This window comes from Diceros bicornis, chromosome 13 (assembly GCF_020826845.1).
Source record: "Diceros bicornis minor isolate mBicDic1 chromosome 13, mDicBic1.mat.cur, whole genome shotgun sequence".
Taxonomy (NCBI): domain Eukaryota; kingdom Metazoa; phylum Chordata; class Mammalia; order Perissodactyla; family Rhinocerotidae; genus Diceros; species Diceros bicornis.
Window position 1 is genome coordinate 16,838,170 of NC_080752.1, and position 27,992 is coordinate 16,866,161.

Sequence of the window (27,992 nt, forward strand, 5' to 3'; positions counted from 1 at the left end):
GCAATGTGGCTGAGGAGCTGGGTCTCAGCCCCTCCAGGGGCTCCACCAACCGCCTGCCTGGCAGGGACACAAGGCACTCAGTGTCCTTCACGTTACTGCTGCTCAGACTCCCTGAAGAAGGGGGCAGCCGAGACAGCACCTCCCCGAGTCTTAGATGAGGACACTAAGGGCCAGCCTGGGTAAGGGACCACCTACGGCTGCACTGTCAGAGTCGGCTGCAGCCCAGATCCTGCTCCTGTCCTGGTGCCATCCCTGCCCGCTGGACCTGCCTCCTCTCCAGGGCTCCTCTTGGGGGATCTACCCCAGGGTCAAAATGAGGTTCTCCTTTTGCGTCCTCATTTGTGGGGCTGGAGGAGGGTGGGGAGAGCTTCCCTGAGGAGGTCTGGTCAGGGGGTGGGGTCGGAGTCAGGAGGGGGATGCACTCACCTCTTGGATTATGCTCAAGGGTCACTGGTCCCCTGCATGGAGAGCCTAATGACGGAAGAGTGTCTGAATGAAGTTAAGGCCGGTACGTCACGTCCCGCGCTGGTGAGGTTCCAGGGGCAGCGAGAGAGTCTACTCATAAATGAGTAGACTCACAGTGGGGAACAGGAAAGGGGAGGGATGTGGCCCAGGGCAAGGCACTTCAGTTCAGTGTCCAGCTGTGCTGGGCTTCATCCAAGTGAGTTCATGTCAGGTACCGTGAGGTTACCAAGACAGAATACACAGCCCCACCCTGGGGAGCTTATAATCCAGGAAACAGGCTCAGAAAACAAGACCAAAAACCACTTAGTGTAGGGTGAGTAGTTCAGACTCTTAAGGGGGCAGGTTATTTTAGTAACTGGGGAAGCAGATGGGAGCATGAAGGTAGGCTGGGGCAGTCCCAGAAGGCTTCCTGGAGGAGGCAGGTTTTGATTCAGGCTTTGAAAGCTGTGAACAATTGAAGAGCTGGGAGGAGGGTGAGATGAGGGAATGCTGAGCACAGGGTGCCCAAGCCAAGGCATGGGAGTGAGAAGAAAGGATGAGGTGTGGGACCCGTGTGTGGACCTCGTCTTAACAAGTGGCCTTTTCCCTCCCCATAACCCAGCTCTGGAAAACCTGAGACATGACCCAGAAGCATCAGTGTGCATCTCTGCAGCCCAGGCCCAGGACCACATCCTGGCCAGCTGCTGGAGGAACTCCTGGCCACTGCCACACAGGGACTCATGGGTGTGCGACCCAGCCACCACACACCGCTGGAGCCCTAGCTGTGAGAACCTGCCCACTTCCCACCAGCGGCGCTCCTGGATCATGCAGGCACTGGGCTCCTGGAAGATGTCCTTGAAGCAGTGATGTCCCCAAGCCCCCAGCCCTCCTCAGGGGTAGCCACGGTCCCAGCCATGCTCACTATAAATGCCACGTGGCTTACCTCTCCCCGCTGAGTGTTTCCTCATGGGAGATGCCCCGGGGTCTGGGGCAGCCATCGCTCTGTGCGACAGATCTGTGAGATGAGCACGGCTTTCACTGCTGATTCAGCATTTACAGACTCACATAAATTGTTTTGTCCACGTTTTACAAGTGGGGAAGCTGAGGCTCAGAGAGGTGAAGTGACTTGCTCAAGGCCACACAGTAAGTCTGCTGGATGTCTCAGTTTCCCCTCCCCCACGGGGAGAGTATAAAAACAAAAGGAGATGAGGATTTGGGTGGCCTTTAGGGGAGGAAAAGAAGAGACTCCCCCAACCCATAATATCATGCATATCCAGAACCCCGATCTGAGTCCCACCCTTGGGTCGTCACCCAGAGATTGTCCGTCACTCATTTGGGCCACATTTATTGAGCACCTAACCTGGGCCAGGCCTGCTCTGGGTGCTGGAGACACAGAAACGAACAAGATGCAGCCCCAGGCCCTGGGCAGTTCGTGGTCTGATGCAGTGGTTCTCATCTGGGGGTGCCGTTGACCCCCCAGGGAATATCTGGCAACGTCTGGACACATTTTTGGTTGTTACAACTTGGGGAAGGAGATGCTATTGGCATCTAGTGGGTAGAGGCCAGAGATGCTGTTAAACATCCTTCAGTGCGCAGGGCAGCCCCCGCAGTGAAGAATTATCCATCCCGAATTGTCAAAACTGCCAGGCTGAGAAACTCTGGTCTGATGGAAGTATCGGGGACATATAAAGACCCCAGCAGCCCAGCAGGTCAGTGCTGAGATGAAGGGAAGTGTGGGGGCTGTGAAGTCCAGAGGAGACACATAGACCAGCTGGGAGGTGGGGTGTCAGGGAAGGCTTCCCAGAGATGAGACCCCCTTCCAGGGTTTGGAGGGAGGACCACATGGTGGGAGTGTATGGAGGAGAGCAGAGCACATGGGACCGAGACACAGCTGCACATCCATAGGAGCAACGGAGCCTAGTGGGAGGGGAAGAGGGGGAAGGGCTGGGTCTCTATGGCCTTGGAGGCTGTGTTAAGGAGGGAGACTTCATCCAGAGGGCAGCGGAAGGCAGTGGGGTGTTCAGCAGGGGAGAGACGTGGGCAGATGTCTGCTCTAGAAAGCTCCCTCCTTGTGGGGATACAGGAACCCCCAGGCACTGCTGGTGGGAGGGTAGATGGGTGCAGCCATTCTGGGCAGGATCTGTCTCTATTAGTCATGTTAAGTTGATGCATACCCGTGACCCAGCATTTCCACTCATGGGCACTCAGCTTGGGGAGATCTTCCCAGAGGTCCATAAAGAGAGATGCATGAGGAAGTCTATCACAGCGTTATTTGTGGTGCCTGGGAGAGGAGGCAGCCTGGGTATCCATCCTCGGGAGCGAATGGGCGCCCGGGAGCCCCACGCAACAGTTAGAGGCAGTGGGGTACATATAGCACCGTGGATGGGACAAAAACCTAGTGTTGAGTGAAAAAGTATATCAAAAAGAATTCACATTTTGCAAGAACACTTAAAAACTGAAAACACATTAGAGTGGTGGGAGGGGTAGGGAGGAGGGCTCTGGGGCATAAAAGGGAGTAAATGAAAAAAGAGAGCTGCAGAGAGCTCACTGTGGTGGAGTGAAAGGGCTGGGGGGGTGGGGTGGGGGACGAGCACAGGCAGGGACACATGGCTGGAAGCCTCGGAGAGGAACAGCGGCCTGGGTGCAGTGCAGGATGGAGAGGGTGACCAGATCTGCGGGAGACTGAGGCAGGAGAGCTTTCAGAACCTGGTGGTGGACAGGATGGAGGAAGAGGAAGGAGAGCGAGAAGTCAAGGAGGACGCCCCGGTTTCTGATGGATGATTGGGTCAATGGTGTTCCCCCACTGGGTGGTCCCTCAGGACCAGGAGCATGTTCAGGGAGGGAAGAGTACAGTCTGGACGTGGTGAGCTTGAGGGGCTGTGCGCCATGCCAGTGGAGACATCCACCAGGTGGCTGGCTGCACAGGGGTGGAGCTCAGCAGAGGAGTCTGAGGTGGAAACAGATCTGGGATTCATCCATGTACAGGGGTGAGGTGAGATTCTCGGGGCGAATGTGTAGAGTGGGAAGAGACATAAGCCTGAGCAGCACCTATATTCAAGCTCCTGCTGGGGATGAGGAACCCATGAAGTTGACCACACAATCACCCTCCAATAAATGGTAGGCCAAGGCCATCGGGATTCTGGGCCTGAGAGAAAGCGGGAAATGCGAGAGGTCCTTTTGCATAAGCTTTTCCTTTGCCAAGAACGGTCACAAGCATTGCCTCCTTTGAGTCTCACAGTAGCCATATGGAGTTATGGAGAAGGCAGGCCGGCTTCATTGCCCACATTCTGCAGATGAGAATAGGGCTCAAGGATGGGTGAGCCTTGTCAAAGGTCACACCAGAGTCCCAAAGCCCTCCCAACTCCCATGCCAGAGCCCTTTCCACCCAGAGACACTACTGCTTTCATTGGCCAGAACCCAAGCCTGGGGTGGCCTTGACACATGACAACAGAGTTATTGGTCAAGGCCCCTGAGCAGTCTCGAGTTGGAAGGGTCAAAGGGCACTGGGCAAGTCACTTCCCTTCTCTGAGCCTCCCCTGCCATTACCTGTAAAATAGGTTCTCACCTCACAGGGTTTTATAGGAATCAAATGAAAAAATGGTTTGTAAGCTCTACTCAAGAAGTGAAAAGATAACGAAGAGGAGAATAAGATCGGGAGCCGCTAGGGAGTGGGTCAAGGAGGCAGTGTGGAGAGGAGGTCTGGATTTGGAGGGAAGGGAGTACTCGGACCAGGTTTTCTGCTGGGTGTGGCAAGTTAGAAGGGAAAAGGCAGTCCTGGCTCTGGAGGGCTCACAGCCCCTCATGTGTCACCTTTCGCCCTGCTGTCTCTCTCATCCCCGTATCAAATGACCAGGCCTGCCAGCTCTACTGCTGGGCTTCAGAGCTCGTCTCTCCCCTGGTCTCTCACAGGCTTGTCAATCTCTTAACCGAGCCTCCTGCATCAATCCTTCACCTGGCAACCCCACCCTTCCTAAGACAAATTTGCCCTTAGCTCTATCAGCGGCTCACTAGCCTCCACAAGATAAAGTGCTAAGGGGTAGTCAGGCCCTCTGGCCCCCACCCACCTTGCTGGCCTTCCCTCTTAACTCCTGCAGTCCCCAGCACGTGGGGCTGTTGCCCACCTCCACTCCTCTCTACACACTGGCTCCCACTACCTAAAATGCCTAATGTCCCTCCAGCCCCCATCCATCTGCCTCATCCTTCTCATCTCTGCTGTCAGCTCTGCATCACCACCTCTGTGAACCCTTCTTGAATCCCCCAGGTAGCACCCACTCCTCGGTGCCTCCACTGTGCAGACCTCTGACCAGCCCGGTTTAGATTGGTCTGCTGCCTGTCTTTTCTTCTAGAACAGACTGTGGGCTCCCTGAGGCTGTAACACCCAACACAGGGCCCAAGAGCCATGTGCTGGGTAACCCAGCGGCTGCAGGAGGGCACACCTGGCCTGGAGACCTTGTTTCCATCTCAGCTGTGGAGGGTAGGGGGTCATCGACATCAGAAATAGACATGTCTGATCACATCACCCCTTTCCTCGAGACTCTCCAAAAGGTCCCACACTGCAGAAAACCCAAGTCCTGGGAATCACGGCCCATTATCGATACCTCCCCTCACTTTCTACTCGCCCTCTCTCCTGCTCCAGCCCACCCCAACCCCAGCCCCCTCCCTAGGCTGCGGCCGCCGACACCCCTGGCCACCCCAGTCCTCCTCCTCCGCGTGAACGCCTGTCCACCGGGTTTAAACTTTCCTCCCATAGCTCCTGCTCCCACCTGACACCCTCTTACGTCTTGGTTGTGTATTGTCTGTCTCCCCAGGACCTTGGCACCTCCCAGAGGGCGAGGATGTTACCTGCTCTGCCCACCACTGTGTACCCATGACTACAACTGGCCTGGGACACACAAAGAGCTTAGGAAATACGTGTTAACTGGCTGAACAAATGAGAGAATGAAGTGACCGTGGGGCACGTGGGCACTGAATGTATTCAACCCCCAAGAAAAAGCAAGGGGGCGGGGCTTCGGCAAGCCCGGGGCGGGGCTCGCAGGGGAGGGGTGGAGCCGCGCCCGCTTTTATGCCCAGGCCCGCGGAACTCGAGGCGCGCGGGACGGCGCCGCCCGGAGGATTGAGCGGGTGCCCGCGCCGCCGGAAGTTGCCGCGCGGTTCTCCGGACCGTGGTGGGAGGGCCGAGGGGCTGCCATGGAGCGGCCGGAGCCGGACGCCGCCGCCGACGAGGCCATGGACTCGTTCCTGGAGAAGTTCCGGAGCCAGCCGTACCGCGGCGGCTTCCGCGAGGACCGGTGGGAGGAGGTGGGCGGTCGGGGCGCCGCACGTGCGAGCCCGCGAGAGGCGTTCCCCGGGAGCGCGGGCAGCGGGCCGCAGGGGCCGAGGGTCGTAGGCGGCCGGGACCTTTGAGAGTCGGGCTGTGGAGTGGACAGGCCCTGGCTGCGCCCCTTCCCGCGCTGACCCCGGGGCGCGTACTTGCGGAGCCGTCCCGCGCTTATCGAGCGGCCCTGACCAGAGCAGGGTCGGGCGGAGACGGGGCGGGGCGGGTCAGTGCGGGAGCGAGGGCGACGGGGCGGGCGGACTGAAGGGGTCGTCAGAGGGGCCCGTTCTCCTGCGCTCCTTCCGCTGCCGGGAGCCTGAGGCCTGGCTGGACGGAGAGCCAGTAACGACGAGTAAGAAAACTGCTAGACGGGCCTGGGATTGGGTCTGCTGCGGGGAAAGTCCTGTTCAGTCTTGTCTTAATCTCCAGGAATTTGAAAAGATCCCCCTGTTTATGAAGGAAGCGCCGTCAGAAATTGATCCCAAGGAGAATCCTGACCTGGCTTGCCTCCAGTCGATTATTTTTGATGAAGAGCGGTCTCCGGAAGGTATCTTCCGTGACTCTTGACATTTGTTTCGTGTCTCCGTCCAGTTGAGGTAGTGAGTCAGAAAGATTCTAATTGATGATGAGTAGTTAGGCTGAGCTCAGGTCGCGATGTATTCCACCTGTGCCCCTTTGGATACCTGCTAAATGCCGGGCACTGGGGATACGGGCGTGAAGGAGACTGCCCTCGAAGGTCGCGCTCCGGTGGGCAGCCACATTGTCCAAAAGAATCAGGACAAAGGTGTGTGTGATAAGTGCTGACATGGAGCTATACACTGGGTGCCCACACCGAACGGGGGAGATGGGAGTGCGCTCACAGTAGGTCGGAAATTTGAACTGAATCTTAACAATTTTGTAGGTTCTTACTAGGGTGAGGAGGGGAATTTGCATTCTAGGGAATAAAACAACATAAACGCAGAAGTGTAATTTCCCCCCATTTCTTCAGTAATTTAAAAAAACGTTCTTCAAGAGGGAGGATAAATATACTTTTTTCCTTTGTGCTTCTTTTTTTGTGTGTAAGCATTTAATAATCTACCTTGTAAGGTATTTGGAATTGATTATGGCATTAAGTACACGTGACTTTGTTTCTCCATGTTGATACTCAGTTTTATAGCATTAATTTTTGAGTTTTCTGCCCCTATTGGTTTCTTCTATTTGATTTATCATATGACATTGCATGATTTAGAGGATTTTTAATGAGCCTTTTAAAAAATAGGAATAGTGATTATTTCTTCTCTTTGCAGAACAGGCCAAGACCTATAAAGATGAGGGCAATGATTACTTTAAAGAAAAAGACTATAAAAAAGCTGTGGTTTCATACACTGAAGGATTAAAGAAGAAATGTGCAGACCATGATTTGAATGCTGTTCTTTATACCAACCGGGCAGCAGCACAATACTATCTGGGTAATTTATTCCGTTACTTAGTGCTTTCTAAAGAATTAATTTGTGATAAAAGCCATTATGATGGCTAGTGGAGGGTTTGAGAGTGTCAGAGAAGGAGCTGCTGATCCCAGAACCTAGGATAGTTTACTCTACTTGAACTCTGATCTTCCAGGCAGACTTGGTGAAAAGGGAAACCAGATAGATGGTGTAATTCTTACTATCCAAACCAAATGCGTGACATCAGCTACCTTCATACGTGAGTTGGTGTGATCTGGGATTTTTGAGCCCAAATGCTTCTACTCTCTCAAAAAACTTTTTTCTGGCCTTTTTACCCTCTTCTGAAGGATGCTAGAAAAATTTAAGATCTTTGTGTGAGAGAAACTAAATTAATTAAGGGAGAATTTCTCAAAGAGTATTCTATGGGACCCTTGAAGTAAAAAATATTATTTGGACAAGTAAGTTTGGAAAGTGCTGCTGCTTTGTTGGAGGTTTGCAGCACACATTAGTATGTTCAGAACACTGGGATGACCTACAGCAAAGAACTTTACCCTGTGATTCTCAAGTTTTGTAAGCCTCCTTTTCAAGTAACACTTATTAACATGCAGGACTGTTCTGCAGATGTGACTTTGGGAAACACTGGTTATTTGGGTGACATTACTGGTGACTAGTCTTCGTCATGTTAGACCCTTGTTTCTTATCAGAGAGTTTAGAGAGGACCTGGGAATGACCTCAGGCATTTCTGAGGGGCTGGTAGGGAATGAGCCTTGCAGTCTAGCTGGGGTGAGTCTGTTGGGACTTGTCACTATTTGAGCAGAGTTTTTCCTCAACCATAGTCTGCTCCAACTGTTTTCTCCTTTAGCCTGTTTTATTATAAAATTCTAAAAAGTAAGAGTGGTAAAGGACTTTAGAAATTATTTGGGCCGACCAAGCCCCTCATATTACGTAAGTCCAGAGAGGGACCCTTTGGTTAGTGGCAGAACCTGGACTAGAAACCCAGCCTTCTGACTTCTGGAGGAATACGTTTTCTTCATTCAGCAGACAGACTGAGTTCTTGTTCTGTGCTAGGCACTGGCATCACAGAGATGAGTAAGACCTGACCTTTCCCCAAAGGAGTTTTATTCATTTACTTATTCGGTCAGTAAATATATATAAAGCACTTACGTGTCCTAGGCACTGTACTGTGAACAAAAGCTCCATAGTTCCTTTCCTTGGGGAACTTAAAGAATGTCATGTATAGGGCTAATAAGACCAAAAGCACCTTCCAAGAAAAACAGTGTGTGTGCAATACCAGAGGAGCAGATGCATCATAATCAGAGCCTTTCCTTAAATAAGTCACTGGTATGGCTTAAAAAGCGCTTTCACATTTGTTATTCTTCTTGACCTCGTAGCAACTGTGTAAGGTAAATGAGGTTGATAGCTTTACCCCTAGTCAGCAGAGTAAGAAACTAGTAAAATGTAATAAATGTAGGAAAATGAATTGCCTCATGGTGCACAGTGCTAGGATTAGGATGCAGAGTCGGGTTGATTCAAAGTGCACTAAATGGGAGACACCTTTCCCCACATTTCCAGAGGTACTTGGTGCTGTCAGTTCCTTAGTCCTGAGTACTCTAGGTTCTGCAGTACAGTTCGGTAGCTTTGGGGCTTTCTCTCTGCTGGCTTAGAGTTCAGTTTTCTCAAGCCTGGTTAGTCATTTAACCTTTGTCCTTTTGTTTTCCAGCTTTAAAGTGTTCTGTGTTCTTCTCATTCTTGTCTCTGGGTTTAGGGCTTTTTTGAGGAGGGGAAAGAGGATGGTGGTGGGGTTGAGTTAAATGCATGTGTTCAGTCTTTCGCCTTTAACCAGAAGTCTTTGGGTCTCTTTTATATGCAATTTTTTCCATAGTTAAGATCATACCGTTCATCCAGTTTTGTATTCACTTCTTTTCACTTAATTTTATAACATAAATAAATATATAATATTTTATATTATAAATAATTATAAATAATTTCACTTGTCATTAAAATTGTGAATACTATTTTAATAGCTACATAAAGTTGCATCATATGGACATACCAGTGTTTACACTATTTGCTTTACCATTCTGTACATTGTTGGGTATATAGCTGCTTTTAGGTTTTTTTTTGTGTGTGTGTGTGTGTGTGTGTGTGAGGAAGGTCAGCCCTGAGCTAACATCTGCCAATCCTCCTCTTTTTGCTGAGGAAGATTGGCCCTGGGCTGACATCTGTGCCCATCTTCCTCCACTTTATATGGGACGCCGCCACAGCGTGTCTTGACAAGCGGTGCCTTGGTGCGTGCCCGGGATCCGAACCCCAGTCTGCCGCAGTGGAGCGCGCGCACTTAACCACTACGCCACTGGGCCGGCCCCTAGGTTTTTTCAAATAATGCAAAAATAAACAAAGTTAGTGATAAAGTTTTTCCAATAATTCTGATTATTCTTAGGCTAATGCAGGATTTGGCAAACTGTGGCTCACAGGCCACATGTGGATCCCTGGCCTCCTCTGAGCTAAAAATTTTCTTTACATTTTTAAAGGATTGTAAAACTAACAAAGAAGAATGTGTAACAGACCATATGTGGCATGTAAATCCTAAAATATTTACTATGTGGCCCTTCATAGAAAAATTTTGCTGACCCCTGGGCTAGAGTGTTAGAAGTGAAATTAATAGGTAAATACCAAACTGTTAAGTAATATTTACAGTATAAACTAGAAAGTGAAAGTCTACCTCCTGCCCTACTAGTTTGGATAACCGGTATGTGTGAATGCATGCCTTTTTAAAATGCACTTGCAAATATGTGTGTTTGTATACATATGTCGGTATATTTAGATTGGTTTGTTTGTACAAAAATGGACTTCTCTACACATTGAGCCACCACTTCAAACAGTATAGCAAAGACATCCTATCACGCCTTTTACATGCAGATCCGTCTTGCTCTTTTTAATGGCTGCATAGTATTCGATAGTATGAATTTACCATGATTTGTTTAATCGTTTCTAAATTGAGGATATTTAAGTTATCTCCAGCTTTTTGCAGTTAAAAGTAATGCTACAATTCACGTGCTTTTAAATTTGTGCAAGTATTTTTAAGGATAAATTTTTAGAAGAATATTGTTGGGTCAAAGTGTACGTACAAAGTGCATACTAATTTGCTCTCTAATGTATCCTTAGAGTGCGCTTCTTCCATATCCTCACCAATACTGGATGTTATCTGTCTTTAATTTTTACCAATTTCATGTGATGTTGAGCATCTTTTCATGTGCTTACTAGCCATTTATAGTTGTTCTGTGCGTTGCCTGATGTTATAATGTTATATTTCTAAGGCTCTTGATGAGTACAACCAAATTTTTTTCTAAAAACAGTTGCTCTGATTTATATTTCTCCAAGATTGTACAAGAGTGTCTTTGTCTCTATGCACAAAATTTTGGAAATATTCTGATCTCCAAACTTGTTCTCTTTTACTAAATGGTGTTTTGTTAGGCAATTTTCGTTCTGCTCTCAATGATGTGACGGCTGCCAGAAAGCTAAAACCCTGCCACCTCAAAGCAATAGTAAGAGGTAAGTCTTGTAGAACTACAGTATGATTGTCATTATGGAAAAGTTGGCACTCACTGCACCAAAAATTAAGACATTTTAAGTTTTGGTATGAAGGTGCTAAGATACTAATGAAGTCACCTTATTTTTACAGTCTTGATATTAAGTTCCTGGTCCTTATTGACAGCAACATGCCATTTTTAAAAGAATTCTCTAGAGAATAATCTAACCCTTTGTGTTTTAAGAATTTGTAGAGAAATTTAAACTCCTCATTTTAAGTTAATAAAGAATATAGTTAATTAAAAGAAAGCAGTTTCAAAAGCCGCATTCTAATTTTTTCCCAAATTAGTTAATTGAAAGGTGAGATCTTCAAATGCCATGTTAATGTTAATTAAAAGATAAGTTATGGGACCTTTGCTGATAACTCGGATGCTGAGATGTTCCCAGGTTATTTTTTCTTTTGTAATCTGATCTTTCCATGTAATAATAGTACTTTTATTACTTTTATACTTCACCTTTTCTTTGAGAAGCTCCAAGGTGCTTTGCAAACTTTAATTTACTTATCACATGTTAATCTTTCCCATATCCCCATGGACCAACTTAAAATGCTTTATCAAAGTTATGCTTATTTAGATACTCATGGTTCGCGGGTGGTAAGTAGATCCATGTCCCTCAGCTGTAGGGAAGGAAGGTACTGAACAAAGATTGGCAAGTAAATTGAGTGCAGTCCTGTGGAATCGGCCACAGGCTGAAGTCTGTAATCCTCAAGTAACGCTTGAGTGAATTGTCAATTTTACCTTACTATGTGACCTTGCCAAGACACCCACTCAGCATGTGAGTTTGCTCATCTCTGGAAGGTGAGGTTGGATTCTATTGACATCTAAGCCCTTGCAGTTCTGATATTTTGAAATTCTGTGGAAAACCTGAAGAGGCTAACTGGAGAAAAAGTGAACATGATTAAAGGAGAGGCAGCTTAAACTGGTAGCCATCGAGAATGATTTTAGGAGAGACCTCAAGTCTTTGGTCTTGCCACTGTTTGGTGAATGACTGAGGCTAATTTTGCTCTTTGTCTTCAGTTAAAAAAATCATCTGAGACGGGCTGTTTTCTTCTCATTTGCAGATGAGGAACCTGAAGCTCAGATATGCTCAGTTCTTTGTCTAAAGTCTAGTTAGTAAATGACAGAGCAGATTTCCAGCCCAGATCTGATTCCAAAGCCTGTACTCTTCTCCATTAAGCTGTAGCCTTCCCTTCTTTAAGAGTCCTTAATACCAGGGATGCTTACAGAAGTTTTGAGCTGAGTGGGCCCTAGAGATCTTTTTGATCTAAGATACAAAATATATTCTTCCTTGTCTGGGGAATGCAATACAAGGGGCTTTATCATCTCTTTTCCCTTCAGGATGCTGGCTGGTAGCTGGTGGAGGTGGGGGGGTTCTGCTCAAGGAGGGTCTTTCCATGCATGTTGTCCATGGATCCTAAGAATTCTGGGTTCTGCAGGTGCCTTATGCCATCTGGAACTGAAAAACTTTGCCGAGGCTGTGAACTGGTGCGATGAGGGGCTGCAGATAGATGCCAAAGAGAAGAAGCTTCTGGAAATGAGGGCTAAAGCAGACAAGCTGAAGGTTGGTGGCAGAATCAGTAGCTAGTTGGCATTTGTTAATTAGCGTTCCCCAGATTTTGTCTTTTGGGTCATTGTACATTTTTTCTTTAAAAACAAAACCCGAACCAGTCCCTACCCTTGGAGCTCTGGAGGACACAGACAAGTAAACAAACATGTAAATAAATAGTTATAATGTGATAGAGGCAAGCAAGAATATAGTATATATAGTAGTGGTTATCTAACTTTGCCCTGGCCAAGAGCAGGGCAGAGATGGTGGTAGCAGAGAAGGTTTACTGAAAGAGGTGATGCCTGAGTCTAATCTCTTGAAGATTGAGCAAGAGTTTACTCAGCTAAGGAGGGGAGTGGGTGTGAAGAACATTCCAGACAGGAGAAAGAAGAACTGTATAACCTTGGGCGAGTTCCTGATATTTCTGAAACTGAGTCCCCTCTTTGAAAATAGTGAACATAATACATACCTCAAAGGTTTTTATGAGGATTAAATGAGAATATATGTGTGCGTGTGTGTGTATTAGCACATTTCTTATATATCGTAAGGATTTGGTAAATTCATGACTATTATGATTTGAATAAATAAGAAATAGGATAAGACTGCCATAGTCTAGTCTGCACACTGTGTAAAGCTCTTGATAGTGAGGAGGGGAAAGTACAATTAAATGTTTAAACAAAACCCTAAGCTTCTACAATGTTATGTGACTCCCATCATTAAGACACCTATAACTTGCTGATGAAACACTACATTTCTGGCACATAACAGCAACAGTGATGATAAAAACAATAACAGAATACCATTACTATCAAAAATAACATCCAGGGGCTGGCCCAGTGGCGCAAGCAGTTAAGTGCGCGCACTCCGCTGCAGCGGCCTGGGGTTCGCTGGTTCGGATCCTGGGCACGCACCAACGCACCGCTTGTCAAGCCATGCTGTGGCAGCGTCCCATATAAAGTAGAGGAAGATGGGCATGGATGTTAGCTCAGGGCCAGTCTTCCTCAGCAAAAAAAGAGGAGGATTGGCAGATGTTAGCTCAGGGCTGATTTTCCTCACACACACACACAAAATAATAATAATATCCAACATTAAGATAGCATTTTGTGTATGTTCCAGGTGCTACTTAAAAATTTTTACTTAAATGAGTCAATCTAAACCACACAGTAGCCCCATAGGGAGGAACTATTCTAATTCACCTTTCACTAGTGAGGTAGCTAAAGCACAGAGAGATCAGGAAGTTGTCTAAGTTGCACAACTGTGGTGAAGCTAGGCTTCAAAGTTAAGCATTCTGGCTCCAGAGTCCACACTCGTAGTCTCTGTTCAGTAGTGCCTCACGTGTCTGTTCAATACAAAGCCAGAACTAGATTTCGGGTCTCCTGATTCCTGGTCTAAGTCTCTCTCCATTGCTTATACTATGGAGTGGGAATTTTCAGTGCCATGGGAGCCTTCAGCTGGCCCTAAACAGGTATAGGTTTTAGTCATAGGCCATTCTGGTCATGAAATGGTAGGAAAAGTAGATATCTGTGGACCCACAAGGCTCAATAACAGATTTCTGATCCTAGGTAACTGAATGTTGGTCGGAATTTCTGAAAGTTGTATGTACAGGAGAGAATGTCTAGAGGGCTACTGTGGAAGGCCATAGCCAAGCTTATCCATAGAACAGCCCTTAGTGGACCTAAATGAAAGCTTCTAGGTCCTGCAGCAGAGTCACAATTAAAGGGAGATTTCGGGGCCCAAAAGCCTGACATTAGGTATAGATGACATCATTTGCTGAGCATCAGGATTATTCCCTATATCTGCGTATAAATTGATTCTGGATTCCTTTGTGCTTGGCATATGTAAGCAACAGACCTCTTATGGCTATATTAATATCAGACAAAATAAACTTTAAGGCAAAGAGTATTATCAGAGATAAAGCAAGGCATTTTTTAAGTGATAAAAAGGTCAGCTTATCAAGAAGATTTAACAATTCTAAATGTGTGTGTACCTAATAACAGAATTTCAAAATGCATGAAGCAAAAAATGGACAGCTCAAAGAAGGAAGAGACAAATCTACAAATAGGTGGAAATGGTCAACATTTTTCTCTCCTAGTAACTGATAGAGCAAGGAGATAAAGAAATCAGTAACGAGAGTTGATATCAGCAAAAATGGCCTACTAAAGACCTGCAAATATTGTCTCCATAAAGTCAATGGAAAACTGGCAAAAGTGGCCAGAATCAACTTTTTCAGAACTCTGAAATGAACCATAGGCTTGTAGCAGTCTGGGGAGTGTTTATTCAAGAAAAAAGGCTGAACTTCTATAAGAACAGCAAACTTTGTGGCATTTTAACTTGTCCTATTCCCATCTCCCCCCTCCCTAGTTCCACAGTTGCCTTGAAAGCAAACAGCCCACAGTCATGGTGAAAATGAGCAGCCTGGCAGCCACCAGAGGAGGCAGAACAGGATTAGAGCTCCTTCCAAGCCCCATTCTCAGAGAATTGTCTTTTTTTTTCTTGGTGAGGAAGATTGGCCCCTGAGCTAACATCTGTTGCCAGTCTTCCTCTTTTTGCTGAGGAAGATTAGCTCTGAGCTAACAGCTGGGCCCATCTTCCTCTATTTTGTATGTGGGATGCCTGCCACAGCATGGCTTGACAACTGGTCTGTAGGTCTGCGCCTGGGATCCAAACCTCCAAACCCTAGGCCGCTGAAGCAGAGCACGCAAACTTAACTACTGCACCACTGGGCCGGCCCAGAATTGTCATGTTTTGACCATCTGGTGGTTCCCTAGAAGACCACACTCACAAGGCTGTTTTTATTTGACCTGTCTTGGAGCTATCCCAGTATGAAAAGCTTTTTCATGGCAGGGAGGAAGGGGAGTGTGTTTGTCAAAAACAATTAGAGGCAGTTATTTAAAATTGCAGCTGCCTGAGGCAGTGCATAATGTTGGGGCAAACAATAGGCTTACCAGAAAACTTGAAAGCTGGGGAATGATATTCTGTAGGGGCTTTGAAAAGCTCCCACGTATTCCTGGGAATCTAGAAAGTCACATGTGTGCCCAGGGCTATGCATGTGCTCAGGAAAGATCTAAGAAGGCCCTAAACTCCCACCTCTGGCTGATTTGCAGGCTCTGTACAAGCAGGAAGTGAAAGCTAAGACCAAATTGTAGACTTCTTGTGTGAGTGTTGAAGGCATGCCCCAACTCATACACAGAGCCCCTCAGCAAAGACTGGGACACTTTGGCTTCAGGCACTTAGGGAAATCTGTCTAGTCATTAGCTGACCACAAAGCTAAGCAATTAGAGACTTTAGTGGTCACATAAAACAGAGAATACTTTCTGTAAAGTATTTCTGTTTTACAGAAAGTGTTTACTTGCTGTAAAGAAGGCTTTACAGAATTAGTTCAGAGAAGTCACTAAACAACAATAACAGCAGCAACAAACACTGGGGAGGAGAGAGAGAATCTTTCTAGAGTTACAACATATTATTTAAAATGTCCGTTTTTCAACAACAAATTACAAGACATGCAAAAAATCAAGAAAGGATGGCCCATACACAGGAAAAAAAATCAACAGAAACTGTCCCTAAAGGATCATAGACATGGGACTTAAAAGACAAAGACTTTAAACCGGCTACTTTAAATCTGTTCTACAAACAAAGGAAACAATGTCTAAAGAACTAAAAAAATATATGTATATGAGAACGATGTCTCACCAAATAGAGAATATCAATAAATAAAAATTATAAAAAGGAACCAAATAGAAATTCTGTAGTTGAAAAGTACAATAACTGAAATGAAAAATTCACTGAGGAGCTCAACAACAGAACTCTTAAGATAGGTCAATTGTGATTACCCAGTCTGAGGAACAGAAAGGAAAAAGAATAAAGAAAGATGGAGAGAGCCTGAGAGACCTGTGGGATGCCATCAAGCATATCATCATAGGCGTAATGGGAGTCTCAGGAGAGGAGAAGGAGAAAGGGACAAAAGAATATTTGAAGAAGTAATAGCTGAAAACTTCTCAGATTTGATGAAAAACAGTAATCTACTCTTCCAAGAAGCTTAACAAACTCCAAGTAGGATATACTTAAAGACATCTACACTTAGACACATCATAATCATAACTGTTGAAAGTCAAAGACGAAGAGAATCTTAAAAGCATCAAGAGAGAAGTGATTCTTCACAGATAAGAGATCCTCAATAAATGAAGAGCTGGTTTCTCATCAGAAACCATGGAAGCCAAAAGGTGGTGGGATGAAAGAAATTCAGTGCTGAAAGAAAAAGACTGTCAACCAAGAATTCTATGTCCAGCAAACCTGTCCTTCAAAAATGAAGTAGAGGAAGAAGTAAAACTCCATTAGCAAATGATCTGATCTTGTATATAGAAAATCCTAAGGAATCCACTGAAAACTATTGGAACTCATAAATCAGTTGAGCAGGCTGGTAGGATACATCAGTATAACAAAATCGATTGTATTCTGTAGACATTTAATGAATCTTCCAAATATGAAATTAAAAAAACAATTCCATTTACAATAGCATCAAAAGAATAAAATACTTAGGAATAAATTTAACAAAAGTAGCATAAAACTTTACCCTGAAAATACAAAACATTGTTGAAAGAAATTAAACCTAAGTAAATGGGAAGACATCCCATGTTCATGGATCAGATCTTAATATTGTTAAGATGATGGTACTCCCCAAATTGATGTACAGATTCAACATAATCTGCATCAAAATTCCACCTGGCTTCTTTGTAGAATATTGACAAGCTGATTCTAATATTCATATAAAAATTCAAGGGACTCAGAATAGCCAAAATAATCCTAAAAAACAAAAAGTTAGAGAACTCACACTTCCCAATTTCAAATCTTACTACAAAGCTGTAACAATCAAGACATGGTACTGGCATAATAGACACATGGATCATTGTAATAGAATTGAGAGCTCAGAAACAAATCCTCACATTTACAGATGATTGATTTTCAACAAGGGTACCTAGACCATTCAGTGGTGAAGGAATAGTCTTTTCAACAAGTGATTCTGGGACAACTGGATATCCATATGCAAAAGAATGAACTTGGACCCCTATCTCGTATGATATACAAAAATTACCTCAAAATGGATCAAAGACCTAAACGTAAGAGCTAAAACTATAAAACTCTTGGAAGAAAACATCAGCATAAATCTTCATGACCTTGGATTAGGCAGTGGTTTCTTAGCTATGACACAGAAAGCATATAGGCACAAAAGAAAAAATAGAAAAACTGGACTTCATCAAAAGTAAAAACTTTTTTGCGTCAAAGGACGCCACTGAGAAAGTGAAGAAAACCCACAGAATAGGAGAAAATATTTGTGAATCATATGTCTGTTAAGGGACTTTTATCTAGGATATATAAAGAACTCTTAACATCTCAATAATTACAAGACAATCCAGGTTTTTAAATGGGCAAAAGATCTGAAGAGACATTGCTCCAAAGATGATATACAAATGACCAGCAAACACATGAAAGATGGTTAACATCATTAGTCATTAGGGAAATGTAAGTCCAAAGATGATATACAAATGACCAGCAAACACATGAAAGATGGTTAACATCATTAGTCATTAGGGAAATGTAAGTCAAAACCACAGTGAGGTACTGTTTTACACTCACTAGGATGGCTATAATTTTTTTTATTTTTTATTTTTGTGAGGAAGACCAGCCCTGAGCTAACATCCATGCCAATCCTCCTCTTTTTGCTGAGGAAGACCGGCTCTGAGCTAACATCTATTGCCAATCCTCCTCCTCTTTTGTTTTCCCCTAAGCCGCAGTAGATAGTTGTATGTCGTAGTTGCACATCCTTCTTAGTTGCTGTATGTGGGACGCGGCCTCAGCGTGGCCGGAGAAGCGGTGCGTTGGTGCGTGCCCGGGATCCGAACCCGGGCCGCCAATAGCGGAACGTGCACACTTAACCGCTAAGCCACGGGGCTGGCCCTCTTTAAATGTTTATTGAACTGAATCCGGCCCCTGGTATCCCTTGACACAGGAGCCTGGGTTGGGTAGAGACCAGAAATAGTGATTTAGGAGCAGGCTGGTGTAACGGAAGAGGAAGCAAGTCCTCTAGAACTGATGCATCTGAATTTCATTTTCAGCGAACTGAACAGAGGGATATAAGGAAAGCAAAATTGAAAGAAAAGAAGGAGCAGAATCAGAATGAGGCTTTACTCCAGGCCATCAAGGTGTGTTCTCAAACCTTAGGCCCTTATGGTTCTTGTTAAATCCACTAATCCTGAAGCCTGTTGGGAACCTTTCTTGGGATGCTTTTACCTGAATGAATTTGTTCATTTTCTTTCTGCTTTGGTGAAGCAGTATGATGAAGGGGCTCTGGGGTCAGACCCCTGAGTTCAGTCAGCTCTCCCACTTGTGTACGTGTGTTGGTCTCAGGTAACCTACAGTAAATAGTTGCTAGGGGTTAAGCATTATTTAACCTCACAGTTGTCTCCTGAGGTAGGTCTTCTTGCTCCTGTTTTGCTAGATGATGACGAAGTCTCAGAGAGGTGAAGAAACCTCACACAGCTAATGTGTGTCAGAGCCTGGTCCTTGCTCCTAGCCACTGTTCTACTGCATCTTCAGAAAGTCTGAATTTTTAGGATGTTGCTTCTCTACCTGTGACAACAAGAACACAATTCGACCTCCCCTTCCCTCTCTTCTCTGCATTTTAAATGAATGGAGTCTGATCCAAGTCTTGCTTTTACCTCAGTACCCAGCAAGTCTCCTGTTGAGCCTGGGCTTGCTTGGTCCTCACAAGGGAGATAGCACCTGCCCTGTTGTGGGGTAGGTTCTTGTGTCATTCTTTGTTGCATTCAGTTATGCACCCATTTAAGTTACTTGTTGACTTTGAGAAGTTCACACTACTAAGATGCACTCCACTAGTCCCTCCCCACAACAAGCAATCTGTTAATACATATTAACAGAGTAACAGAGTGGAATACTCCAGATTCTCCATTGAATCCGCATTCACAGTAAGGGATTTGGTCATTTCCTAAAATGCAGAATGTTGGAATGCCCAGACGTTTGCACACAGACCTCATTTTGGTTCTCTCCTTTAGTCTAACGTCTCCAACTTCAGTATACGTAGGAATCACTCTCCACAGTAGTCCACATGAAGCCACACCTACTGTACTTTACCCGTGGTTTAAAGCAAGGGTCAGCACACTGCAGCCAGTGGATCGCAGCCCTGCCTGTTGGTTTATGTGTTACCTATGGCTGTCTTCACACTGCACTGGCAGAGTTGAGTAGTTAATTTCAACAGAGACTGTTTAGCCCACAAAGCCTAAAATATTTCTTGTCTGACCCTTTGAGGAAAAGTTTGGCAGCCTGTGATTTAGGAGATCCCATTAAAGATAATTCTGATTGCGTGTAATTTTCCCCTCATGTGCTAGCCTTAGGAACCTCCACACACATACAGAAGAGGTGACTACTATGCAGACCTTTGATTTTTCCTTATTTCCATGAGGCAGGCAAGATTAAGTTAATGTGCATTATTTTTAGTATTCCATGTCCTAGCTAAACTGAAACGTTTGCCATTTTTGTACATGCTATACTCTTGATCTTTTCAGTGCCTTTGCACATGCTGTTTCTTGGGGTGGAATGCCCATCCACCCTCCCCCTACTCTCTAGCTTCTCTGCCTTTCAAAGTCATTGTTCAAGGCCTGGCATTCCCCCAGTCACCTGCAGCCCCCAGGCTGAATTAACTGTTCATGGTCTGCAGTTCCACAGCTCCACTTCTGACCTTATATGGTACTTGTTTCCATAGCTCTCTCCCCACTGGACTGTGAGCAGGGTCTTGAGGGCAGGAACCATGTCTAGCTCGTCTCTGTGACACAGAGTCCAGCAGGTGGTAGATGGCTGGTGAAGGTGAGTTAAACCAGAGTGATGCCTACTCTGTGCCAGGCCTCAGGGACGATGCAGTCGAATCACGTGTAGAGCTGTCCCTCAGGGAGCTGCAGTGTTATCGTTTCCCTGTTTTGGTGAAATGGATTGGCATCCTTCCACGCGGTAAGGGGGGTGTGTGTGTGCTTCTGTCCTGAACCCAGGCTAGGAACGTCCGGCTAGTCTCTGAAGCTGCCGTTGAGGATGAAGATTCAGCCTCAGAAGGTCTCGGTGAGATTTTCCTGGATGGGCTCAGCTCTGAGAACCCCTACGGAGCCAAGCTGAGTGTGGATGACCAGGGCAGATTGAGCTGGCCTGTGCTCTTTCTGTACCCAGAATACGCCCAGTCAGACTTCATCTCTGCTTTTCACGAGGACTCCAGGTACTTACTTGCCCTACAGCCCTCTGCTCTGGCTTGCATGCACTTTTTCTGCTGTCTTGGCAGGAGGGACAGGTGGACTTTTGGTTGAGGAGGGAAGAGAATGGTTTGGAAGGTTTCACACAGTCTGGTTGGTATAATGTCTCTATCCTGTAACTGATTCCTCCCTTTACTAACTAGCTCTGCAGTGATGGACACCAGTCTCACCATCACGCTGACTGGGCTCGTCAGTGAACACCACAGTACAGGGTTTGTCAAGTACTGGTGCACAGCTCTGCTGAGATAGGAAATCATCAGCAAAGTACTAAAGTGTGTATTTATTAGAAAAAATATAACTAGCAATTTTAACGTGTGATTTCATAGGGTTAATGCCTAGAATGTGGCTAAATGCAAGGAATGTTGTTACGCCTGAGTAAGTGTAGAGAAAATTATTATATGATAATAGGACAAGTATTACATACATTTTGGGCACTGTTGCCAAAATGGCTTAAGCCTGCATTTCATGTATTATACATTCTTGATATCTTTGTGAATTGGTGTCTGGGGACTGGGATGTGGGAAAACAGATCATGAGTTATTGATACCCAGAAAGTACATGTATGTCCTTAGGTTTATTGATCATCTAATGGTGATGTTTGGTGAAACACCCTGTTGGGACTTAGAGCAAAAATACTGCCCTGATAATTTAGAGGTAAGAGAAGTTTTATTTTGTTCCTCTATGGGATTTTTTTTTTGGTTGGGGGTGAGGTTTCACTGTCTTTTAAAAAAAAAATTGTGGTAAAATTTACCATTTTAACCAATTTTAAATGCACACAGTTCAGTAGCATTAAGTACATTCACATTGTTGTGCAACCATCACCACCATCCCTCTCCATTCTCATCATTCCAAACTGAAACTCTGTACTCGTTAAACAATAACTCCCTATTTCCCGCTCCCCTAGCCCCTGGCAACTGCCATTCTTTCTGTCTCTATGAATCTGACGACTCTAGGTACCTCATATAAGTGGAATCCTATAATATTTGTCCTTTTCTGTCTGGGTTATTTCACTTAGCATAATGTCTTCAAGGTTCATCTATATTGTGACGTGTCAGAAGATCCTTCCTTTTTAAGGCTGAATAATATTCTGTTGGGATTTTTTAAAAAGTAATCACAACTTACAGTGTGAAGAATTTGTCTTCTAACCATTTGAGAGTAAGATGCCAGCTGATGCCCCATCACCCTTGAATACTTGAGTGTCTGTTTCCTACAAACAAGAATATTTTCCTTCATCTCAATCAACCATCAGAATTAGGAAATTATGGGGCCGGCCCCGTGGTTTAGCGGTTAAGTGCGCGCGCTCCCCTGCTGGCAGCCCAGATTTGGATCCCAGGCACACACCGACCCACTGCTTGTCAGGCCATGCTGAGGCCACGTCCCACATACAGCAACTAGCAGGTTGTGCAGCTATGACATACAACTATCTACTGGGGCTTTGGGGAGAAACGGGGGAAAAAAAAAAGAATCAGGAAATTAATGTTGATACACTAGTACCATCTAATCCTCAGACTCCCGTCAGTTTCACGGTTGTCCCATTAATGCTCTTTACAGCAAGAAGACCTGTTGAGAATCCTATATTGTATTGTATTTGTTGGTCATGTCCTTTTAGTCTCCTTCAGGTTATAGAGAAGTTTTGTAGTCTTTCCTCGACTTTCTTGATCTTAACACTTTTGAAGATTTTGTTAGTGCCATCAAGTCCATTCCAACTCCTAGCAACCCTGTGTACAGCAGAGCGGCACCTGGCCTGGTCTTTTTGTGCCATTCTCTCACCTTCCAGCACAGATAGTGCTCTGCTCCTATTCTTAGGGTTTTCATGGCCAATTTTTTGGCAGTGGGTGGCCAGGTCCTTCTTCCTAGTCTGCCTTAGTCTGGAAGCTCTGCTGAAACCTCTTCACCATGGGTGTCCCTGCTGGTATTTGAAATACTGGTGGCATAGCTTTCAGCATCACAGTTGTCACAGTATGACAACTGACAGACTGGTGGTGTGGTTCCCTGACCAGAAACAAACCTGGGCCCCTGTGGTGACAGCACCAAATCTTAACCACTAGACCACCAGAGCTGGTTGTCTACAGACCGGTTATTTTGTGGAAAGTCCATAAGTGTGGGTTTGTCTTGTGTTTCCTCATGACTAGATCTGGATTATGCATACTTGAGTGGAGTATCACAGAAGTAATTCTGTGTTCTCCTTGCATCCTATCAGGTGCACATGATTTCAGTTTGTCCCATTACTGGTGATGTTTACTTTGATCATCTGATTGAGGTGGGGGTCTACCAGGCTTCTCTACTGTAAAGTTACTCTTTTCCCCTTTGTAATTAGTATTTTATAGGGAGGTACTTTGAAACAATATAAATATCCTATTGTTCATCAAACCTTCAACATAATCGTTTATTTATATCAATGGATTTATGGTTTCCTATTTTATTGAGTTATAATCTATTACTATGATTATGTTATGCTCAGATAATCCCAGACTTTGCCAATGGAAATCCCTTCAAATTTGTTTCTGTGTCCTTTTGACTTATCTCCATTTTTTAAGCACTTCCTTACTTTCTGGCAAATTACGCTTTCCTGCCCCAGCTCTGGAATCAGCCATTTTTCCCAAGGAGTCCTGGTTCTTTTTAGTGGAAAATGGTATTTAGAACCAGTGTCTATGCAATAGGTATATTCATAAGTATGGGGCTGGGGGAAGGGGAGCTCACTGCTCCAATGCCGTGTGTGTGTGTGTGTGTCTGAGAAAACATGAGGTCTCATTGGTATCTCCAGTTCTAATCCAACACCACAGGACCTGTTTTCTCCCTTTCTCTATTTGTAACAGTGGCTTTTATTATTCTTAATATATTTATTGGTTTGATCAATCTCCCTGTATTTAACGCTCCTCCTGTCACCACCACTGTTCCCTCTCCCACAGGGAACCTTCCTCACACTACTTGGACTCTTGACTCCCACATCAGGCTGCTGCCCCAGCATGGGTGCCCTCCTCATCCTGCACACACTCTCACACCCCACACTGCTCAACCACCCTGCATGAATGTCCCCCTCATCCTGCTCGGGTTCTCACTCCCCACAGCAGGCTACCCTGCCATGAGTGGTTGCCCTCCTCGCCCTGGTTGGGCCCTGACACCCCATAGCGGCTGTCCCCAAGTATGGACACCCTTCTCACCCCAGGTGGGCTCTGAGACCCCACCCTGGACAGCTATCTTACCTGGAAGTCCTTCTCACTCTACTTATGCTGGCCAGCCCCCTTGGGGATGCCCTCCTCCACTGGCTGGGCTCTGACACCCCTCACCCCCGGCAGCCCTCCTGTGCAGATGTCTTCCTCACCCTGCTTGGGCTTTGACGCCTGCACAGGGGCATCCCCTGTGCGGACATCCTTTGCACCGTGGTCGGGTTCTTCCCCTGCTCTGGGCCACCATGGCTTTCTTCCCCCACACCTAATGGCTCTAGCACTGAATTGTTAGGGAAGAGAAGGCTCACAGGCCTGGGCTTGAGTCTTGGCCCCTCTGTTTACTAGCTGGCCTTATTGGTGAGTTATTTCCTTTCTCTGAGCCTTGGTTCTGTCTTTGGAAAATGGAGCTGTAATACCTTTCTTGGTGTCTTGGGGAGGACTGAGTGCTTTATACTCCACAACTCCATAAGGAGGCATTCGACTAGTAACAGTGGCCATCTCTTTAACTCCTCCCTACACTTGGCCTCAACGTGCCTAGTGCTGCTGAAGCCTCGTATTTTTATCTGACTCCTGCTCCTCTATTAACAATCTTGCAGGTCTACTTTGAGGATGAGGACAGGGCAGAGCTATACCGGGTGCCTCCCAAGAGCACCCTGCTGCAGGTGCTGCAGCACCCCAGGTGAGTCGCCTTCATGGGGCGGAGCAGACCAGGGAAGATGCAGATAAAAGCTGGGTTCTCATGCCACCACTGATTGATTGCCGCCACCACCACCCCCACCCCCCCCCCCGCCGCCCTGGACACAAAGCTGAGTGAGACGGCAGCCACGGAGACTGGCCCGGGCCACTGGCCAAACAGGTTGCAGTGTTTGCACCACAGCCACGACACCCTCAAACTGGGAGAAGTGAATGGGGCTGGGCTGAGAAGGGAGAAGTTGCCTGACTTGTACCTGAAGACAGCTGGGATGGCCCTCCTGTTCTTGATTGTGCCGTGTCCCCTGATATTGTTATGTGGAAAGAGCACTGGCTCTTGAAGTCAGATACCATCCTTGCCTGGCTGTGTGACTCCAAGCACATACTCCCTCTCTGGGCTGTTTCCTCATCTCTAGAATGGGAATAATAACTCTTGCCTACACACTTCTCAGCTATTTGAGCACCAATGAGAGAGTAGGAGTCGAAGTGTAAACTGTGAAGGGCGGACTTGCTGTAAGAGGGCATCTTTGTTAGTAGCAGTGGCAGCCAGTGCATTTGGCAGTGGTCTCTTTCTTCAGCTTTGGGGTGTTCTGGACTATAAGGGAATGCCCTCGGTATAGTTTTAAGTTGACTCTTGGATGACATTTCCCTAAGCTCTGAGCAAAGCTGATGCTCTGCATGTAGGCTAAGAGCCCAGTGTGTTAGGGACCAAGGGTGCTGGGTGTGATGGGGATGAGGCTGGAGAGCTAGGTTAGGGCCAGGCGTGAAAGCCTCAAACACCTTGCTAAGAAGGATGAACTTTATCCTGAGGGTGGTGTGTGGAGCCACAGAGGGTGTTTATTTAGGTAAAATTTACAAGTAAGGTCCAGATTTTAAGTGTACTATTCAATGGTGAGGCCTAAAGTAGGGGATCAATTGGAGAGAGGTTTAGGAGGCAGATTGGAGGGGAACTGGGGATGTGGTGACTGACTCGGTAGGGCTGTCCAGCTGGTCTTGAGGCTTCTGCTTTGGCTTGGCAGGTAGGAGTTGAGGTGAGGATTTCTTCAGATATGATTGATGACTTCTCTTGGCAGTGTTTTTTTCTGGCACCAAATCTCCCTTCTAGTTGATAGACAAATTTTTAGCTGTTCATTTTCTCAGTTGTTAGCAAATTACCCAGAATTCTTTAAAGGCCTGAGGTCCACCCTACCCCATCTCCAAAACATAGTAGAGAAATCTAAACAGAAAGCAGACTGATCTGTGGAGGAAAACCAATTTCATGCTTCTCAGAAAATGTAAATGCCATTGGAAGTGATGACTTTTTAAATTTAGACGATCACAGGCAAGAGGCTCCCCAGGACAGGTTTCTGGCATCTTCAGACCCTGAACTGGGTGGAGCCAAGTTACAGGCCCCTCTGTCCAGGTCCAAGTCCCCTGGGTAATGCTGACATCCCCTGACCTGGGAGGCCAAGGTCTTGCCCGCTTCTCCAGGTTGCCCCTCTCGGTTTGCTTTAGCCCCTACAACAGCAAACACCTTGGTGACCTGCACCTCAGGCTTTTGCTCCCCCATGCCCCGTGACCACCCCCTTTCCACATGCAAGTCAAGCTCAGACATGGCATCTTCCAGGAAGCCTTTCCTGATTCCCCTTCCCCTTAGAGAGAATCACACCCCTTGGGCTAAGGCTGTACTGCACAAAGCTTCTACAGTTGTGCCTTGCTGTCATTAATTCATTATTTATCTCCCTCTCCTCAGGACTTGAGAGCAGGGACGATGGTTTTTGTTTGTTTTTTAATCTCTGTTTTCAGCACAGCGCCTGGCTTACCCTGGGCACCCACTGTTGAATAAATGAGTGAAAGCATGTTCTTTTAGTTTTATTTTGTGTTTAGTCTTAGACATATGTGATGCTGGAGGACTGGGCCAAAGGTTCTGGCTGGCTTGTAAGGGGGAGAGGGTCACGCTGACTTGCCGGATTTAGAAACAACCAAACGTGCTAAACTTGCATTTTAATGTTGACTCATATCCCAAGTTCACCTTGAATGTTGTTGGGAAGGTCCATGGGTGATTAAGATTGCAGTTAAGTTAACCCCTTTCCTTGGTTGTCTTCCCTGCAGGTACTCTGTAAAAGCCCTGACACCAGCATTTTTGGTCTGTGTAGGATCCTCTCCTTTTTGTAGGAATTATCTCCGGGGGAGAAAGGTGCACCAGGTAAAGTGACCGAGCCAGGCTGGGAGCCAGGCCCCCTGGATCTCCTATCTCACCCTCCTCCACCTGGAATCCAGTGTACTTGAATCAACTGGACATACTCCTAGAATCCAAGACTTTATTTCTGTCACCTTGGGGACGGTCCTTCCTTGCATCGTGCTTGGGGAGGAGCTGCTGACCTCCCTGGACTGCAGCCTCTCTGGTCAGAGTGCTGGGCTCCAGCTGGTCTTCACCCTCCTCTGTTGATACAAGACTCCGCACCTTGGTCATGACATCTGTGGACCCACTGTGAGCTGCGATAACCACCAGCCTCCATCTCTGACGGGACCATCTGTTGCAGTTAACCACAGCGACTCACCCGAGGAACTCACTGGCCTGTGGACACTGACTCAGGATCCAGTGACACGGTTCTGAACTTTGTGGAGTTAGAGGCCTTAGAGAAGCTACCCCTCAGACTGCACATATCCACAAACCACGCATGTCATTTTAAGGCACTAAAGAGATTCCGGCCTCCAGTTATTTCACGAGCATAGAGGGGTGCTCTGTGGGGATGCCGTAGATGCCTCGGGGTGAGATGGGGCCAGGAGAGCCGCGTCTTGTTTCTGCAGCTATAAAGACCTACCCACTGGGGTCCTCCAGAACCCCTAAAACATTTGCCAGTTTTCCTGACTTCTGCTGTATGGAGAACTGTGACAGACTTGGACAGTGGACTCTGAGTTCCTCTCCAGTTTTCACATTTTAGGATTTTGTGCCTTTTAAACTGGAAAATCTTTTTGCATGTTGAGTCACTGTCCTAGGTTGTATTTTTGCGTGCAGCTGTTTGCTTCCTCCTTCCTGGAGGATTTTATACATCCTTACCTGTAGCCGTGTGACTTCTTACAGTGCCACCCCATCCCCTAGGGAGGAGTGTACTTCCCTGCTCCCCACGCACAGGCTGTGAGTGGACACGTCCAGACAAGCTCAAGGAGCCGCTGCGTGGCAGGCTCTTGCTCTTTCCCCTCTGCCATGAGAATGTATTTCCCAGAGAGGGGCTGTCCCCTCAGCCCGTGCGCCAGAATGTAAGACCCGTGGAGCAGAGCTGAAGCAGCTGGCCCGCAGCCACTGATGGTAACAAGAGTGAGAAGTGAATGTCTGTTGTAGTAATAAGCACTGAGATTTGGGGGTTGTTACTATAGCAAAGCTAACTAATACATCATTAAACTGAAACCAGCTGCCCTTAAGACAGACTGATTTGGGGTTTTGTGCCGTGTGCTTCATTGTCTTTGAAGGGCAATTTGCTGTGGAATATTGACAAAGAACCACGCAGCTTTCCTTCCAGCCGCAGGTCCCTGC

General features: G+C 46.3%; 2 protein-coding genes across 3 annotated transcripts in view; both read left to right on the forward strand.

The window, feature by feature from the left end:
- The window catches only part of MROH7 (maestro heat like repeat family member 7), a 43,934-nt gene extending 42,623 nt beyond the window's left edge, over positions 1-1,311 (forward strand). The window contains exons 21-22 of the mRNA XM_058551992.1: positions 446-508; positions 1,067-1,311. Coding sequence (XP_058407975.1) covers positions 446-508; positions 1,067-1,311 — 308 coding nt within the window. The remainder of the gene's footprint in view (positions 1-445; positions 509-1,066) is intronic.
- A 4,285-nt stretch (positions 1,312-5,596) lies between these two features.
- Positions 5,597-27,903, forward strand: TTC4 (tetratricopeptide repeat domain 4). Of its 2 annotated transcripts, XM_058552508.1 has the most exons (10): positions 5,598-5,742; positions 6,188-6,305; positions 7,045-7,206; positions 10,657-10,734; positions 12,206-12,330; positions 18,426-18,512; positions 20,370-20,587; positions 21,194-21,275; positions 24,385-24,467; positions 26,570-27,903. In XM_058552508.1, the coding sequence occupies exons 1-10, from the start codon at positions 5,632-5,634 to the stop codon at positions 26,670-26,672; spliced, it is 1,167 nt and encodes a 388-aa protein (XP_058408491.1). In that variant the 5' UTR covers positions 5,598-5,631; the 3' UTR covers positions 26,673-27,903. The 2 variants fall into 2 exon arrangements, with proteins under 2 accessions (XP_058408492.1, XP_058408491.1); XM_058552509.1 differs by lacking the exon at positions 24,385-24,467 and having other exon boundaries at positions 5,597-5,742.
- The last annotated feature ends 89 nt before the right edge of the window (positions 27,904-27,992 follow it).